The following is a 20,387-nucleotide window of genomic DNA, read 5'->3' as shown; positions in this document are numbered from 1 at the left end:
GTATCACTATTTGCATTTTGGAGAAATTTGAATGCATTCTTTAAACAGTTACACAAAATTTATATTTTTAGGTTTAATTAAATAGCCAGATTTGAACCTCTCAAAATTAGATGGAAAGTTGTCTACTCGACCTTCAAAAGTACATAATCTGTGATGCACTTTACAGTTTGCTCGCCATCAAAAGCTACAAAATTCCAATGCAGCAATTTTAGTGCATTGCACAGTCTTTCACAAGAACTGTTTTTAATATTGTAGTCCAAAGTGTGAGAAATGTTTTCCATATGTGGCACTTATTAACAAACCTTTTTGACTGTTAGAGGTAAAACAGGCTGTTAGTGACGATCCTTACCTGAGAAATGACATCAGAAATAGACGCACAGCCCACCAGGAAACTATGCTTGTGCTTCAGGAGAATGCCAGCATGTGTCCAGGCCTACAATGCAAGTCACATTCTCAATTTACAGTGCCACACTCTAAATTTACACTTGACAACATAAAAACAAATCACAGTATACTAATACACCCCTCTACACAGTAGTACTACACCGAAAGTCAATTCTACCTCCTTCTGTCTCAGCCTTACCACAGGAAGTCAGTCCTACCTTTCTAACTCAGCCTTCCTACTCTGGGTTCGTCCTGTCACAGTAACTGTGGCGACGCTCACCCTGCCTAGTTTCATACCCATACAAATTGCTCTACATCTCAGGCTTTTTGTTCATATTCCATTTGCTTTGTTAGACATACACACCATGCAGTATCCACAAGGGAGAGACATCTGCATGAACATGAAGTCAGACAGTTATGTGAGTTAAAAGGGTGGAAATGGAAAGCAATACCTAGAGGAAGTTGTTGTTAAGAAACAGCTTTCTTTAAATGGAATATTTTTTGGGTCATACTTTACGTTAAGTCTTCTGAAGGCTGGAGGTGGAATGAGAGTGTCATCATGTGGTTTCCATGCCAAGGACAACTATGACTCATAATGGTGTATATGATGATAACGGTTATATCAGTTTTCTCACATTATTTGCACCAAAATGAGTTTTAATATAATATCATCAGGTTTGCCAAACCACCTCCCCTAAAGGGTTCTTAAACATTTCATGAGGCCTAGATATAATGTTTTGACTTACAAGCACACTGTCTACTCTGTTGTTTGTTTTTTCCTTGAATGACAGTAGCATTATAAAATAAAAATATCAAAATCAGAATCACATGAAGATATATGCTGGAGGCTTACACTCATGTCATACCAGAAGCACTGGAAAACAAAAGCTTTAGCTTTCTCACTGAATGAGAAGATGCTTCATCAAGCAACAGTGAAATGCTGGAATCACATTTTTATTTTCTTTAATTTTCAGTTCACCGATACACCCAACATAAGCAACAAGCATTGACAGTGTAATTAAATAAACCATGACCACAAAACAGTCACACCTGGAACTCTAAACAATAGAACAATAAAATATGAAATGCAAGTAATAATCCAAGCTGCCAGAATCAGAGGTTAGATTGGATAGCATTCTAGCAACGACCTGAATCTGATCGTATTGTGACATGCAATCCATGTGTCAGCTATTATGATGATCACATTAAAGTTAAAACTATACTACTATTTTTATTATTATTATTATTATTATATTGATCTCTTGGCAATCTTTACATATAGTACCTAACTCTAAAACAGCAAAAATGCTAAAAAAAAAAAAAACAGCATTTTATTTGTCTTTTTGATTAAGATATGATATGACAATTTGAAAACATCGGATCCAATTTATATGTACGGCTTCTGATGCTACCCTCGATTCTAATGGGGGCAGCTGTCTCAGGCTTCCCTTGCCTTCAGATACTGTTATCTCAAGGTACTGGCCCTGTTACAATCTTTACATAATATGCAAAGATCTATCTCATTCTCTCTCTCTCTCTCTCTCTCTCTCTCTCTCTCTCTCTCTCTCTCTCTCTCTCTCTCTCTCTCTCTGCCTGTTGCATGCTGGACTGATTTTTTGATGAACAACCCAAAACTAGCAGCAAACACAAACTCACCATTGCATCCAATAAAGGAAAAGCTGCCAAGTAAAGGAAAGCCCTCCTGGTCTTGGTACCCACAGAGTCGTCTACATGGTGAAGTTTGTTGATGATGTAGTATCCCAAATCTGTGTAGGCTGGAGGAGGGAATAGGACCATGGAAGAAAAAGATGCAGGTATCAACAGCCAAAAATCATTTGAATGGGGAGCACGATATGATGTACAGTGGGAAAGCTATATAAATAAACTGCAGTATGAAGTTTTATTTCTGCTCTCAGTTTAAGATTACCCTCAGCAACTAATACACACAAAGTATCTGCAATAACGCATTTCTTTCCAGTCTTTCTGTTAGTGAGTAAAAACTAAAGTCAATTTCACATAACCAATTCTGCAACAGAGCTAAAGAGTATGAGACATGTTACCCAGCATTTGAGCCCAATTATAGCTCTGACACAGGGGCTTTTGTTTTATACCTTTTCACGGCACGCTAGTGAGCTCAGCAGAATGGTTTTCATTTACTGGTACATGTGGGTATGATCTGTTCCATGTGTGTTTACAAGTGGGTTGCCATGTTATATACTGTATCATGAGGTTAGCCTGCAGAACAATAAAGGACATTCTGCTTTGACAAACTTTGTTTACACCCTCAAACCAACCCAGCTTTAACTTCATTGGTCACTCATTTCACTTCCCTTCTCCAGCACCAACAGTACAGACTATGTGAGGAAACAGGGCAGTTAGTGTGGACAGTTACAGAAGTGCAAAAGAGCCCTCAGATACACACCTGTTTTGGGGAAAAATTCAGCATTTTAAAAGATGGCCCTCATTTCCAATCCCAGTGTGGTCTGATTGGATGATATTAAAGGTCCTCATTTACACCATAAATTAGCCCTTGCAGTTTTGACTTACTCTGTTATCACATTTGATTTTCATAGCAGCAACATCCCAGAACAGCCTTTTTTAAGATCCTCTTAGAAACCCCTCATGTTTTTCTTTACAAAAAAAAAATCACGATCCTTTGGAAATGCATGTTGCCGACACTGTGTTCTCACCCTATCAGCCTTTATTACAGCGGAGAAGAGAGTCAGAGAAGACCAGGCTGTCAAGATAGAGAGTGCTGAATAACTGGCTTACATTAATGTGCCAAAATCATCTTTTGTGAATAACAAAGCAAAACACTAAGGGTCAGACTATACAGAAGTGACTGTTTGCTTTGTTGATCTTTTCAGTCCTGCAATTTATACAGGAACAGTATGAGGCCATTCATTTGTTTCTGGCTGGTCAGTTGCTCAAAGTCAAATGTTAAAATATTTATTTATTTATTCACATATTTATTTATATTATATAATGACTTCACAACTGGGTAGACAGCATATGAAACTTTAACATGCTTGATTCAGTAAGGTGTAGCGGTTAGGGACGTTTATTTACGGTAAAGTTGCAGGTTCAAATCCCTGATGGGGCACTGTGGTTGTACTCGCGTGCACTGCTGAACATAAATTGCTTCAATAAATATCCATCTCTGTAATATGATAACATGCAAGTAGTGAATGTATATCTCATTGTTATATTTATTCCATTTATTTTGTGAAGGGAAATGGAGGCTTCACCATGCGTCAAACCAAACTCATTTAGAACAAAACATGTCCATGTTCCAACTGTACACTGTGTGTCTGGTCTGTATGAGGTAATTCTTTATACAATCACAGTGGTAATATGTTACAAGTAAATTATATACAAAAATACTGTATTTATTTTAGTAAAGACCATTAGTAGAACAAAAATGTAAAGATCATGACACAAGAGGTGTACCGGTTATCACATTATCATCATCATAACTGCTCTAATGGTAAAAGCAAAGATCAAGTGTACACATGATGACATAGAGCTCATATGTGATGTCATCAGTCTGTGTCAGAGCTGGCTCCACTGCACAGCCTGAGGAGCAAAACAACACAGCCTCACCTATGAGAGTGTGGAAGATGAAGGCCACAGTTCCTGCTACAACCATGCACAGTGCAGCCTTGGTGCGATCCCGCTTGCTGTTCACAAATACTAGGCCCACGTTCTTGAAGTCGCTCATGGGCCCGGTGAAAAATTTCATCAGGGAATATGCCAGCCCATAGCTTGCCAGCATCTCCACCGCATCTTCTTTAACAGTTGCGATGCCTCTGTTCAAAGCCTGCAGGAAAGCCAGAAGAGTTAGTTGTGAGAGTCTGTGTACAAGCCATAAAGTCTGAAGTCTTGACTTTCTTGGCCTGAATGACACTAAAGATACCCATCGAATTTACACATGAAATAAATACACTAAAGTGCTATAATATTCCCATCTTCTCCTTAAAGACGTAGAGTTCTCTTGCTCATTAATATCAGATTTTTATGCCCTGAGCCTCAAATGGCCTAGCCATCATGGTAAAAGATTAAGTGCTGAAAATTATGACATAGTTTAGTCTGCTGCAAAAATGGAATCTCTACCATTTATTCAGATGTGTAGCAGCAGCATCTAAAAAAACTTCAAAAAGGAACATGTATATTGGCATATGGCAATTATCTACACAAAGTATAAACCAACTTTTCAGACTTGCTTGACTCTGACTCTTGCCTCTTGTTGACAATGGCACCACTTCCATCAAAAAGAGCCACTATTTTATTTTCTTTCTTTATGGTTTTTCATTCTGAACAGAAATTTCTACATGCATGCAATAGTATGTATTGATTAAAAAATGTATATCCATTTTTCAATTCTTGGTAAGGTTCATAACACCTGTTTAAAGAAAATCATCGTATTTATCAATAGACTGATGGCGCATTCTATTCATACACACTGATGCTGCTGTTGCCTGCTTTGTGACATTTTCAGCAATAAATAAAAAAGATTCCATTGTTCCAAGATTCCAGTCTAAAGGTATAAAGCATAAGTCATAATTCAGCATCATGCAGCTGCTGTCTCTATACATTTAAATATTGGGCTTTCCCCAGACATTTAGAGTAAGACAAAATATTGTAGGCCAGTTTTGTGCTTTGTTGTCAAACTGCACATAAGGCACATGCAAACTTTTAATCCCATGCTTACTGCTTTGGTATTCAACTGTAAATGATTTGACAGGCACTTCCTTCAGCCTGGGTGTCATGCTCCTTGCAAATTGCTGTCTAATGTTATTTGGTTAACCACAGCTTAAACTGCGGTTTAAAATCCCTGCTGAATGAAAGCCATGCAGAATTCCAGGCAAATCTGAGCTGCTCCCACTTCCCCTTTGTGGACCTTTCACTCCATCATGGGGAAAACATGCTCAAAATGAGAATGTCTGGCCAGTGCTCCAGTTTCCTACAGATCAGGCCACTTTGCTGTACAATTAGAAAATGCATGCTATGGTTGTCAGTAGGAAATGGTTTGTAATGTTTTTAAGGTTTGTCTGTGTGTTCACTTCTTATTTTTGCTTCAATGTGTTGTGAGCCTAACTGTTCTTTTGATGCCATGGCGAACAATCTTCAGATGTTTTCACATTTTTTAACATCGGTAACTGCATAAGTATTTACTGTAACAATGAAAATGCCAAGAGAATATGGAAGTGGGTGCTAAAGAAAAATACCAAAGAATTACACATTAATGCCCAGGCATTACCTTTCCATGTAGAGCCTTAACTTTTCAAATTAAGCAACAGTACTTGATTCAATTTCCATTCAATTGTATTTGTATAGCGCTTTTCACAACACAAGTTGTCACAAAGCAGCTTCACATTGTTCCCAGGCCAGAGTCCCCCGGAGAGCAAGCCTAAGGCAACAGTGGCAAGGAAAAACTCCCTAATTTACAGGAAGAAACCTTGAGCAGAACCCGGCTCAGAGGGGGAGCCCATCTGCTTCTGGCCGGCACTGGGCAGATAGAATTACATACTTAGTGAGGGACATCACAGCACAAATGGCAAAAAGCCACTGCACAACTGGAGGTAACAAGATACACTCCTACACATGCTTTGCAAATTAGCCCATGCTGACATACAACAACTTGCTCAATCTCTTGAGCCTCTTTATGTCTCTGACTCCATCTGAAAAACAGCATTTGTACATGGTCTATGGTCTAGCTTATTTTAAAACCAGCCTCCCTTGAAATGAGCATGGTCATCCTCAAATTTGTCCAGTTTCAGTTGTTTTCTGATATTGTCTCTTCATTCTTTGGTTCTTAAAAGGAACTGACTGCAGACAAACCAGAAGTATTGTTCATTTTTTCTCATTTCACATTTAACAAAGCAATAGGCCCAAAAATGAGCATGCAGTCTGCATTTTAGCAGTACATGGAATTACATTTTTATTTCTTGCCAGTGTGGTTTGAGAACTTCAGTATGGTAAATACAATAAACATGCAAAAATCATGTTTTCTATAGTGTGGCATATATATGCCAAAGCTGCATGGAATTTCTGTCATGTGTCATAACTTTGATACTAGACCACCTCTGTCAACATAAGGTAAGGGTGCTGCTAAAATGAGAGTAATCAAAATTACTAAAGTAAAGTAGTACACAAAGCCACAAACACATATTAGTATCTTGCTGAGAATATATTGTGAACACAATAATATTATATAGGGAACTAACGATTGCAAAAACGCAATGCAGATGCATAACGCCATAATAAGTATTGCACAAGAATGTAATACTATTGACCAACATAGATAAGATCATAGCAAGCAAATTTATTGAGTCTCACAGGACAAATCTATCTCATGACAAAAGCTACAAGTTGAATTTCTTAACATTTTAAACAGAGCTGTGTAAGAATGCACACATACTGTATTTATAACATTGTGTAATGAAAATAGCATGGTCATAAAACAAAGAACCTTTGTAATTGCTATATTATCAAGGAAGTATATTTTACACACATACACACTAATGAAAATATTTTTAATTTAAGTGTATTACAATGGTGTGTAAAAATATAACATTTTTTTCCATTATTACTAATACAATCAAGCATTAACACCTCTAAAAGCATGAGTTTAGATGCATAATTCCACAGAAATATATTTCAACCAACAAGAAAATCTACTACCCTCAAAACCATTAAAAGTAACTATTAACTTAGATTCTTTCTCCTTAAAAGGGCTACAGACGTTACAGGCCCCAGAATTCCCACAAGCTAGCTGTACATTTTCATTTTTCTGTCCAACATTTGTTACGTTGCTCAATGTGGAAACATCATACAGAGGAAAAACAGCATTAGGTTTCATCTGGGAAGAAAAATTAAGGCAATTTGTCAGCTAGTATTAAAGAGGAGAGGGAATATTAGGAGCTATGCTTCTGAGCCATTTATTAAGCCTAAAGAATCTGAGAGTAAAAATAGAGAGCCAAGTATATTTGGCCAGCTGAGCTCAGCTGAGGAGAAGAAGATGCCAACATATGGCAGAAAACAGATCACAAAAAAATACAAACTGCTGTTTGTGTGCTGCTTAATGTCAGCAGAGACTATGACTACATTTACCATACACAGCGCTCCAGATAATGGTGTTTACCCTGGTTATGATCATATTCCAAATAAGCTGTTTACATGCATTATGAAATATAGCTATATGGTATATACTGTAACTATATAACTCTATATATGGTAATTATCTTATCTGAGAAAATGGCTCAGACGGTTCTTGGATTTTTATTGTGTTGGCACTTTTGCAATCCCATTGCGAACAACTGTCTCCTTTTGGCCAAAAATGCTCATTTTTGATAGCCATGACAGCTACCTTGCAAGTGAACTATGACTAAAGATTCCTTGCTAAATATTGAACATGCACTTATGTTTATAGGAATTTTCCAAGCTTAGAGGGAGAATTTCCCAAACAAGGTGTCTCCATGGCTCAATATTCTGTCTAAGAGGGATATTCTTATTCAGGCCTCTTTTAACTGGAATACTAGTTTATTCAGGTTATGATTACCAGAATAAGGTGTTTTCAGGATTCATGTCATGGTCAAAATGCTTGAATATTTAGGTTAGCATCATTATATTAATGTGTAAGTAAACATATTCAGTGTCAATGGTAGCTTGGATAAGGCCCAATTTCTGGTGACTTCCTTAATAGCAGGTGTCAGATGGGTGCTAATTTTTCTAAGTGGTAGGGCACTCCAACCACCAAAAAAGAAAAAAAGGCCCAGGCAAGGCAACACAGTTATCGCTGTTGTTGGTAAGTCGAGGTCTGTACAATCTGCAAAAATTTACTCTGTAGCCTTTTGCCATTGCATGCACATTTAATATTCAACAATATTCAATAATGCTGATTTCAGTGGCAAGCCTTCCTGTTGAAAAACAATAGTTTATGTAATCTAACCTAAATGCAACTGCAGATATTATGAATAAAATGCGGATCTGTCTTGCATGGCTTATAAAATTGCTCAATTAATTTCATCTGTAAAACTAGCAAATAGTCTTCATTGGTCAATTATAAAATCACAGACAGACTAGCATGTATGGTTCAGCTTGACCCATCTCACAACTACAATGGGAGAGAAGAAAACAGAACAAACAACCACTTTTTGTGATAGCCAAGCACATATCAAGCATGTATCATGAAATGGCAAAAGAGCACACAAAATTAAGTGATATTTCTCTCAGCAGACCATTTCCTGTAGTAATACAGTATGCTGCTGGCTTATTTCAGCACACCATGAGGTCGACTGATGGCACTTCCCAGTCGCTTGTCGGTCCTGCTCCCCAACAGGTCACAATGGCTGCAGCCACTTGCTCTTGCACATACCATTGATCAACAGTGTAATTTATGTCAACCGTCAGGGGGGTCATTCAATCAACATCCCTGTAGCTCTACTGCCAGTATTTACACATGTATATCAACAGCATATGAGGTAATTTAATAGACATAACAGAATAACACAATCATAGTTTCATGCGTTTTTATTAAAATTACATTCAACAATTGGCTTTTTCTTTCTAGTCTTTCCTATGATACTGTCTTTTTCCTTCTGGCTACAATCACAGCAATGTCTATATCACTGTCACTACTGTCCATTGTTGAAAAAAAAACAGAATAACTAATGAAATGACAGCACATTATATGGCCAAAAATGCAAAATTTTGATGATTAGGCTCATTTTTACCATATGGAATTTTTCAATAAACGGATTTTTTGCGAGGGGAAGTATTATTTTGGGATTTGCTATGTTAGATACAGAATATGATGTTGGATGGTTACACATACAGCTAAGTTACATGACCAAAACCTTGATAGATTTCATAAAGAGGAGGCAGTACAAAGGGGGTGGCTTAAACGAGGCTACTGATGATGTAATTACAGTAAAACTATGTTATTTAATCTAATTTCCTTTGGCAAAGCACTCTCAGAAAATTATTGTTAAAGAACACTTTTAAGATTGCACTTCACATAAACAGTTCGTGTGACATACTATGGCACTTTACATATAGTAAAGTAAAATAAAAATATTGTACAATATGGTAAGACTTTTTATAGTAAGAAAATAAATGTTTTGCACTTGAGAACACACATACTGTACACACACACACACACACACACACACACACACACACACAAATAAACTTTCAAACATTGGTGAGGAAAAAGTGTAAGGTTTCCTTCAGTCCCTTAGTGCCATCCAAACGTAAAACTTTAAGAACAAAACTGCAGTATCCACTGAGTTACAACAAAGGCACGATTCCCAATATTATCATAGTAATTATTAATAATGTCTGATACAGGATCCAGTGCAGAACAGGGTATCTGCACTGAACAGAGATTGAGTTTCAGTTACTAAATTTAAAAATTTAAAAACAAAACCAAAATAGTGGTTTCTCAAAATTCAGAGGAAACATTTAACTTGTCCTTATTTTGTGTGCAGTTCTTATTTTAACAAAGTGATTACCCTTTCTATCTGAGGAATGCCTTTGTGAAATTGGTTTCTACAAGAACAAACAGTAATTAGGCACTGTAGGATTATGACCCAAATGATCACCAAATATTAATGATGAAGATTGGTTATTACACTAAATCAGCTGCACAAATACTCCATTAGAATTCACTGATTAATGGACTGACAAAAATCAGAATGTCCAATAAATATTTGGTTACTAAACACAGATTTGTATCATTTGCAAACAGTGTAGTTAATTAATTAAAACATGCTTACTTTAATATCTGTCTTAATGACTAGTGAAATGATTCAGACTTTCAATGCAGAGTGATACTGAGCCTCTAAATAAATAATACAATTGAAAGGTTTTCATAATCGCCTTCAGCTGCCTCCAAATCGTGCACAGCTAACCCTTTCCATTGAATGGAAGAGCATATAGCTTATTAGCTTATAGCTTCACCATCCCGGGGCACACACTACATCCCGCCATTGCATAACTCTGATCCTGCTTTTATAGACCGTCACAGAACCACATAACTGAGCAAGTGGACAGGAGGACTATGACATCAAAAAAGATAAAAGGCCTGGCATGTGTGATGTGGAATATCAGGCCAAAAAACAAGTGCATTGATGGGATGAAATCTACATGAGAAGTAAAAAGAATGTGCTGAATGGATGTAATGGTGTATGGTCTGGCAGACGGCCACCAGCAAGAAGGAAGAGGGACACTAGGCCCAGGGGTTAAAGACATGAGCAGAGAGAGGCTAGCATGTTTATCAGCTGCCCTTAATCAATATAATGCACGCAAGGCCAAGCCTTCAAACACAGCAGGTGTTTCACCTGCTCATTTAGCACACAGTTAATGTTTTCCATTGCTTAAAAAAGTGGGTGACAGGCAACACTCCTCCCTACTGTTTCTGCCAACCGATGTCGGTTCCACCTGTCACTGTCTGCGTTCTGTGTAAATGTGGCTGAATGTGGCAGGACTGACATACAGCAAGGCAAGGTTACAAGGAGGCAAGGCAGAATGGATGGTTGACCTCCACACTTGTCAGGGACAAGAGGTAATGAAATAGAGAACATTTTAGGAGAGGCATTATTTACAGATGCCTGGCAAGGCCCCTTGTCAAATGAATAAGGACGAGGGATATTCTCACTCATCAGGAAGTGCAGGACAGCATAAATTAGTTGGAGATTTTACAGTAGGAGAAACATTCATAACTATGACTGTAAGGACCATATGAAGAGGTGTGATCTCAAGGGTCAGATTAACAGGAAATGCTTAAAACAGTTACAGTACAGCCTTGTTTTAATGGTCAAACGGGACAAATGAATGAGAAATAAAACACTATACAATGTCATTAATTCTGCTTCTGGATTTTTGGCAGTTAGCAGTCCATTTCAATCCTACTGAGACCTCAGGACGTCAGACTATGTTTTTTCCCTAGTTCCCTACTGTCTGGTTATAATACAGTTAGAATGGTCTTAAAAGTTCTTTAGTCTTCTAGTCAGAAAAATCAATTGTTTGGTCAGTGCAATTACCTGGAACAGCTTGCTGGGCTCAGAAAGCTGTCTTAAACAGGTACACACATCATTTGTTGGCAACAGAAGCTTGTGAATGAAACTGTTCCAAAGTCGTACCTTGAGAAAACCCTTACAGCAACAAGCTAGATAATGGAATGTGGTCTGTAACAACAGTGCACAGCTAACCAGTGCTTAAGCATCCTGATATCATGTTTCCACCTGCATGCCTGGGAGCACATGGTGCAGAGAAATAAACAAAATGTACATGTGGAGCATTGTCACCTGCAATCTTTCTGAACATCATGCACTTAGTGTGCACCATCAGAGCCATGATCTCACACATATACTGCTGACCTTTCAGTTAGCAAATGTCCTCATTAATGTCTTTCAGCACGTTATCCACTAAATTGTCAATCTCTACATGGACACATAGAAATAAATGTTACAGCCACACTAACAATGGCAGCATGTTCTGCACCTGTACCTGAAGCTTATGACAAAGTGGAAACTGAAGGAGTTAGGTCTATCATTCTAAAACACCGTGCCATAAACAAAGCTAAAATATAGACTAAACAAGATGACAGAGGAAAAATGTTTGGATTTGAGTGGAAAACATACCTCTGGGTGTAGATCATCAGTAATGATTTTTTGTAGTTGAACCTTCAGCAATTCACTATATTCTGTCAAAGGGCAAAGGCCATTCATAGAGGGAAAAATAAAGGCAATTGCTTTCATGTAAGTGTCCTATATCATGTATAGAACCCATGAAAAATAAATCTACAAAATCATCAAGGCATCAAGGCATCAAGGTGAACTGCTTCCCTGTTATACCAGATGGGTGCGTTTTCCCTTTTTTTCTTAGATATATAGATAGATATTTCCTAGACACATAGTTCAGGTAAGCAAAGATGAAGATGAAATAAATGGATGCCCTTACATAAAATTAATACTGCAGAATTAGGTAATGTGGAAATGAGCTTAACAATGCAAAATGTGTAATATTGGAACTTGCATTTTCTTTTAACTTGTATGATATGAGCTCTATAGCTGTGATTTAGCCAAATACCCAAATAAATAGTATCACATAAACGGACAGTATTTATGTATGTTCTCTTTTAGGGTATGGAAACAACAATTTGTACAGTGGTGGTGTTTTTTCTTCCAAGAAGGTATGCAGTGCATTGCTACACATCAAACTTCCTCATTCCACAACATTTGATTCAAGTTAGTAATGTTACCGGTACTGTTTTTCCTCCTCCAGAACTATGTCAGGGTTTATACTGTGAGTAAATTAACAATGCATGATGAGACAAGTTCAGTTAAGGTTTTTCTCATACAAGTTATGACTTAAGACTAAAGTTAAAGCTATATATCTTTTAGTACTTTGATATTTTAACAGGTAGGGTTTTTCAAGTATTTGTATTATTTTTGGTCTATTTGATCTACCCAACTGTGTCTGAGATGTGGAAAATTCATATAAAAAATCAAATTCATGTCATAGAAGACCACTGTAAATTCCAGTTTTACATCTTCCAAAGTAAACCTTTAAAATCTACAACAATACAGGTGTGTGTGGCTAGGGGAGGAAACTTTTTAGCTGTTGCTGTGTATAGGTTACTTATGGTTTGTGTGTTTTTCTAAAGCATAAATTATAAGTTTTGTACAATTTCTCATTTTGTCCATTAAGACATCAAGTTATCATCTACTGCATTTCTCTTCCAAAGTCCACGCCATTTGGTCATCACCATGGTAGAGGGGTGATCAAACTGTAAATCACGTTTTGTAATGAAGTTTCCTCACTTTCTGTTTGAAGTGAAGGGCAGTTGCTGTTTATGTATGACACTGACTTTGAAGACCAGAGAATGATAGATGTTCCCTTTGAAGCAAACACTGATAAGTGAATGTAACCATAGTTCCTGTGGCTTCTGCAGAAATGTAGAATGGAAGACTGTGACAGAGTGATCCCACTCTCTGCGGTAATGGTTCTCTATAAGGAAGTGCCTAAAGACAGAATAAAGGTCCTCAAGAAGGATCATAGCTGAGAATGACCAAGTTTCATGTGCTCCCAAAAATATGTCAAACAGGGGATCTCTAAATAATTGTTAAGGGTGCTGTTCTGATCATTTGTGTTGAAAAGTGTGAATCTGAACTTCTATTTGCAATATTAATATTAAATATTAAATACTGCCACTACAAGGCATTTCACTCTTGCTTTAGTGCTCCAGACTTAATGGACCAGAAACGTAATTCATAAAACAATTTAAAATTTGATATTTTCAAAATTTATTGAATGCATTTATACTGACTAACTCAACTAGATAGCATCTGCAAAGGCTGTTCAGTTCTTGTGTTTGCTTCATTGCAGTGATCCCTCAGATCTCTTATAAGATATCTTATATTTGTCTTATCCTGGTACAGTTATGTAGACCTCTTTTAATAACAATAATGCAGATTATCTCTGATGATGCACATGAGCTAAAACCTCAGTGGACTGGCAGCACGCCTAACTGAAAACAACATAAAATGTCTTCAGTGCACATCCTCAGTTAATCAAAATTGCTCATTTTATTTTATGTTTTGTGTTTGTTTTATGTTTTGCATTTGTTATAACAATAATATAATGTATCGTGTCAGGTAAAGCTGGTACCTGCTACATGCTAGCTCCACCACCTGGCCAGAGTGGAGAAATATTAGCCACTCAGGTTTCATGATCACACACCTGGTTTCCGACTCAAACTTACTAAGAGGCCAAGGTACATCAGATGTACGCTTACAATGGTTGATTTCAGAGTACCAAGTGGGGAATGCAAGGAGGTAGCTTGATGAAGAATGCACAATGGCAATGGCCAAAGTCAATGGTTAACAGATTGACTGGCTACACTCTTGGATTGGGATTGGAAGAGACCTGTATGTGTATGATCTGGAATGGTCAAAAAAGACTACATATGAACAAATTATTGTCTGAACAATGACTAAGAGTGTGTTACTGCCTTTATCAGCCTTCGAAATGTAGGGTAGCCGACCAGATTTGGTGATGAAACTGGAAGATGTTAAGTTACTCCACCTTAGCTAGTCTTTTTTCCCCTCTCAGTATAGTATATTCCTCATACCTTGTTACACCTAACAAAGGTGCAGTTAATGTTTGATGTAGTGACTTATTTAATCAGATATTGTCACTGCCACACCCTGAGAATTGCTGTGTATGTTTCCAATACATTTAATGAATTTGTACACGCTGTAAAGTGAATCATAATAGATTTGCTTCGCTTTGTGAAATTATTGACCAACGTATTATTATTATTATTTTTTTTTTTTTTTTTTTCATTTTTTAGTTGTATTTGCTATGACATTTCCTATATTTTATAACCAAATCCTCTGTGATGGGCATGACAATTCAACGACAGAGGCATTTTGAAGATGCATGTGGCTTTTTATGTGGGATCTGGAATTGCTAAGGCGCTTGAAAACACCACATAGAGTGATACAACAATGCTAGTGTGCATTGGTTGAAATGAAGGAAAGGCCAAAAGAAACAAATATAAAATCACATTGGATTTTTATATTTGCCAATCAACTTCATAATCATATTGATGGATTTAGAAAAATTGCTTAAAGCATTCAAAACCACATGCACATAGTTCAGAAAGAAAAGCGGTTGACTTGTGATCAGATGTGACAACATTTAGAGATTCTAGAGTTTATCCATTTGAGCTGAAAATAAGCAAAACCTGACCCAACCATTTGTTTAATTTTTATAATTACAATACAAACAAATATTGCACTGAAAATATTATAAAAACTTTTGAAAAAGGTATGTTCTTCCAGAGAATTTACTTGATTGAAATTAATACGCAGCTTCAACCACAGCCTCTTTTAATGTCATATCAGACACCTTAATCGGTGTCAGATCTGAGGAATGCATAGTACCAGGGCCCACGCGGGACAAAATCATCCTATCCAAAAGTGCACAATCAATTTCGCTGATATTCTCTTCCAACCTCAATGCATTGTTTCATTCCTGAAAACAACCTGGATGTATAGCTGTTGACACACAAACAGGTGATTCGGTCATGTTGTTTGTGTTAGCGTCACTGAATTCTATCCCGTTTTCTCGGTTTCCTGCAAGCTTTTTGAGCCATTTTGATAACGGGGGCAAGACACAGGCAGTAAGATGACCAGTTTCAGTTGATCTCAAACAAAATTATGCATCTTACATGTTGAGTAAACCTATATGTGAACGTCAGGATGCTACACGTATATTATAACGCCTCAGCCTCAATCTCATTGCGAAACATGAAGCTGCAAGCTTCTTCATAAACACATTCCATCTCACGTCAGTCTTTTAAGTATTTAAAACATGTATTTAAAATACACATTCAAACAATCACGTAGCAAAACAAACAAACACACAAAAAACGATACATACCTGTTCCCCAAGGTCGATGGCTACATTGGTGATTGCCAGAGGAACCAGAAAGCGGATTAGAGGCCAGTAAGGTGTGAGTGCTGGGAATTTCACCATGATATCGCCTGGATGACAACTCAGTGGACAGTAGAGCGTGTGGTCGGGAAGGGAGGGCGCACAAGACAAAAACCAACAGTACCAACGACGTTCTCGGTGTTTTCTACCAGAAGTCCAAAAAGATCTGGTATGTCCCTGCCCTCTTACAAAACAACAGCATTAAAAACAATGATCAACCGCAAGGGAAAAGAGGAGGGTTACCAGAAATTTCGGCTGAATGCCATTCCATTGTCCATCAGCGGAGGTAGGAAAATAAAAATAAAATCAGAATAGCAAACAACTTCGCGACAAGAATCCTTTTTATATAATAGCAACTGCGGTCATTGCGCGGATAGCCCATGTGGCGAATTCCAGCGCTTCATCTTGCTTTTCTGCAGCAAACGGCTCAATTACCAACTGTACTTCAATCACCATCCTTCGCTTAACAACACGTGGGGGTCGGCACATTAAAACCACTCCTCTAATTGACGTCACCGTTACTGTAAGCAGAAGTGAAATCTACCCACATCATACCAGAGATGATCTGACAGAGAGATGATTGCGACACAACTGTTCCACACGGTCCCTATCTGTCGCTTCAGGATTCCTCTGTAAGAAAGACTGTCACATGTTTTTCGCTCATTTGAAGGTTCTCTGTCTGAGCAGCTCTTGTTTGGTGCCTCCCTTTAACTTGTTCTGTACGTTGTTGGTCACATGGAACATGCCTCGTTTAAGCACCCGAGACAACAGCACACCATGTAACGCACATTTCTCAATTTTCTCATTTGCTTTCATGAGAAAATTAAAACCGATGTGGATTGTGATTTTAATCCACATACGTCATAATAAATATGTGCTTCATGAACAGTACTTTTATAGACTATTTTTCTGTGCCGGAGAAGTGAAATATGTGGTTTTCACGTGGCATCATTCTAATTCCTTTGTTCAAAATGAAAATATGTATTCATGAACCTACTTTGAACCACCAAGCGATTCAGAAGAAAAATGTGTGCAGCAAACACTCCACTCCGGAAACTAAATCTAGTCCTGTATAAAATTAATGAGGTTATATATCTAGCTCAGGCTTCGATTATAAACACGGAGTATGCAGCACATGACCACCTCCACTAAATATAACAATGCTGTATATCCATATGGCGCTACTTTAATAATCTGTGTGAAGAAATCTGCACCTGGATGCTTGTTCACAGTGTGGTGAGACTGCTTTGTGCTTGGGGTATTCTGTTCCCACTGTTCTCCTATATTTACTCTCATCTCTGGCGGATCTGCACTTGTTTTTGTTTATGCCTTTACATCAACCAACAGCATCCAGATCAAGAATAGGACTTTATAAAACAAGCCTCTCCTCAAACCATTTGTAGTCACTCCCCACTCCCCACTGCAAGTTTTCTTTCCTGTATGCTCTGTAATTGCTATTTGTTTTCCTGTTTTCCTGCTCAGTCCTTGTCTGGTGTCTGAACATCATGTTCATGATCATGACTCACCTTCCCAAGTGAGAAAAGGGTGCTGAGAAAGTCACATGGCAATGCTGGTCCCGGACATGAGTCATGGTCTGGAGCAACCGTAATGGGCTCAACCAGACTGAATGTTCACTTGTTTAAACGGCACCATAAGGGTTTTGGTGACAACAATAATCAATCCTTCTATTTCCCACACCACAAGCAACAATATCTCCATTTTGCCTAAGGCTTTGAACCTCACAGCAACAAGCCCCGTGGACACTATGTTAACCTTGACCCCTTTCTGAGGCAGGGAGTAGTTCTGTCCTTTTATTGAATTCATCTTGTAATTCACGTGCAAGAGATCTGACAGTGATTCCATCCCAGCTCAGATCTTTCCTTTCCCTCTACCCTCAGCCTAATGAATACTTTTCTTTTTAACTAATGCTGCTGAAACACCCATTTGCCTGGCAACTGAGCAAGGGTATATGAGACATGAAATGGTTAAATGTGTGACACTCTTTACAGACAGCCATGGAAGGAGAGAAAGAGACCCTACTAAGCTTAACTGGCAGGCAATACAAGTCTGTGTTTTTGATGACTGTCTTTCCCTTATTTTAAGTCTAGTCTGTGGTGCAATGTGTTCAAATTTGTTAAAAAACACATAGTGTGGGGAAAGGATGACACATTTATGTCTTCAGTAGGTAGGTGAAATTGCAGAGAGTGAAAGAGTGTTTTCTTATCTTGCCAGTGAGCTAAATAGGCCATGTTTTCTGGTTCCAGGTTAGTTTGGATAGTTTGGCTAGCTTTATGTAGGTACCTAGCATAAATTAGCTGAACCACTTTCTTTTCAATCAAATAAATGTAAGAAAAGTACATTGACAAAAGTCAGTCAACACCTCAAACAGCATATACCCCTGCGGAAATGTCTCTTTGAAATGACAACACTGGAGTTATAAAGTCCAGTTTATTTGGACAGTGTGAAAGCTATTCTTTGACTGGCTCCAAAGGAGGCCTTCCCTGATCACATTGGTGGCTTGTGCCGGTCTGCACCAGCAGTAAACATGCTGTAAATAGCGCAAGTAGTTCAGTTAGTGCGCAGACCCTGAGCGCGAGCAGTGGCGTACACTTAGTGTCCCTGCATTTGTCTCATTACTCGACAGTGGAGCCTGTTCTGGAATAAGGAAGCCATTCAAGCATTGTTGGCCTCCCAGGGTTTGGCATTGCTCCCTGATTAGGAACAAACAAATACAGATGAGACCATACCAGGGTCATTATGAGTCAGATATTCTCAAATTTTCAGGCTTAAATCAACAGTGTTTCAATTAATGTGTGAAATGCAGAAACAATAGCGATGTTTTTCATGCCAGTTATTTTACTCTGTGTTGTATTTGAATGCTTGTGTACTTCATGTTAAGTACCCATTTTCAAAAATTCTTTTCACCAGTTGAAAACATTGTAATATGCTGGAGTTCTACCACAAGGGAAAGGAATCTGATGTAATACTGAAAGGTCTTCTCACACATCTGTGACCTATTTATAGATTAGCTCACATTTTGTAGTTTTAGATACCATCTTGTGGATATTGTTGCACAATGCAGCTATGACAAAAGTGGAAGGTTCAACCAGTGGAACTGAGATAATGGCATTTGGAATATCTTAAATTCGTGTCCTGCAAAGACACAAACGAGCCTTCCTGGAACACCAGCATTGCTATTTGTAAACCAGAAGTCAAATTTTCTTACCCCCTTGTCCCTTCTCAGTCTGTAGTTTTAATCTTCTCGTGTCCTCACTGTTCTCCGCCATTGTTATGCGTGTTAGGGTTCTACCTGTGATGAATAGCAATCAATGGCCAAAATATAGTTATGGTTAATTTATTTAATTCAATTTATTATATAATTTTTCAGGAATATTCAAGCATATTTATTGCTGTCCTTCCTAAAAATTGTACTCAGTAACTAAATACTGCCCTTTTTATTTCTCTCTGTAAAACATTTTCTCATCAAATTATATATAATCCCGCTGGAATAGCTAGAGCAAAAATCTAACTCTTGAATCACAGCTAAGGATGAGGGTCCTGGAGTGGAAAGTGAATGTGGAGTTTGGTGTGTCACAGACCTGCTGAAGCTACCCATAGCCCATTCTTCCATATTCACTGCATGCTAAATGTGTGAGGACAAGGTGGATGCAAATCTGTATTCAAAATGGTATTTTATGCATCTTTGAAAAGGCAGAGTTGATTGTTAAACAATGATAACACATCTGCAGTATTACAGTTAGGTCCAAAAGTATTTGGACAGTAACACAATTTTAATGATTTTGGCTCTGTACGCCACCACAATGGATTTAAAATGAAGCAATCAAGATGCGATTGAACTACAGACTTTCAGCTTTAATTCAAGGGGTTTAACGAAAATATCATATAAACCATTAAGAATTACAGCAATTTTTATAGTCCCCCCATTTCAGGGGCTATAAACTATAACCTCTTCAAGGGATAAATGTAATTTACACAGTAGGTGTTCATGGTATTGTGGTTTTCCACCACTATTATACTCTGCCATTGTTTTTGAAGACCTTCCCAGCCTTGATGTGAGTTTTTTCTCCATTAATGACACATTGTACTGGAGCTGCATTCTACCAGCTGGAACGCCTCCATGTATCGTATTCATTTATTAGCAGACTTTGTCTTCATGTTTGATGCAGGCTGATCTTCAAGGGTGATATTGTGATATTTTGTTTGAGGTGATAACTTTGTTGTTTGTACATACAGAAAAATGTAATGTAAATATGCATTTCTGTATTGCATGAATTAATTGAAAAGTCATTGCACACCTTTTTAAAATTACAGTATCACTTGTAGTAATCTAGCATTTTGTATTTGATTTCTGTATACAATGATTTTATGCAATGCAACTGACATTGATTAAATGCAATTCAGTTATTAATACATGTAACAAAATTTAACACGTGTCTGCACCTGTCACACTGGTGACCACTTGGTGGTCAAAATGT

At 37.7% G+C, this 20,387-nt stretch overlaps 1 protein-coding gene across 1 annotated transcript in view; it reads right to left on the bottom strand.

Annotated features, from left to right (window-relative positions):
- Positions 1-16,551, bottom strand: part of LOC118773711 (progressive ankylosis protein homolog B-like) — a 40,618-nt gene extending 24,067 nt beyond the window's left edge. Inside the window, exons 1-4 of the mRNA XM_036522758.1 lie at positions 15,838-16,551; positions 3,988-4,204; positions 2,041-2,159; positions 350-433 (exon numbers count right to left, since the gene is read on the bottom strand). Of these exons, the coding sequence (XP_036378651.1) occupies positions 350-433; positions 2,041-2,159; positions 3,988-4,204; positions 15,838-15,933 (516 nt within the window). The 5' untranslated portion in view covers positions 15,934-16,551. The remainder of the gene's footprint in view (positions 1-349; positions 434-2,040; positions 2,160-3,987; positions 4,205-15,837) is intronic.
- Between the last annotated feature and the right edge of the window lie 3,836 nt (positions 16,552-20,387).

The sequence above is a fragment of the Megalops cyprinoides genome, chromosome 2, assembly GCF_013368585.1.
Source record: "Megalops cyprinoides isolate fMegCyp1 chromosome 2, fMegCyp1.pri, whole genome shotgun sequence".
Taxonomy (NCBI): Eukaryota; Metazoa; Chordata; class Actinopteri; order Elopiformes; family Megalopidae; genus Megalops; species Megalops cyprinoides.
This window is presented reverse-complemented; position numbering and strand designations above follow the sequence as displayed.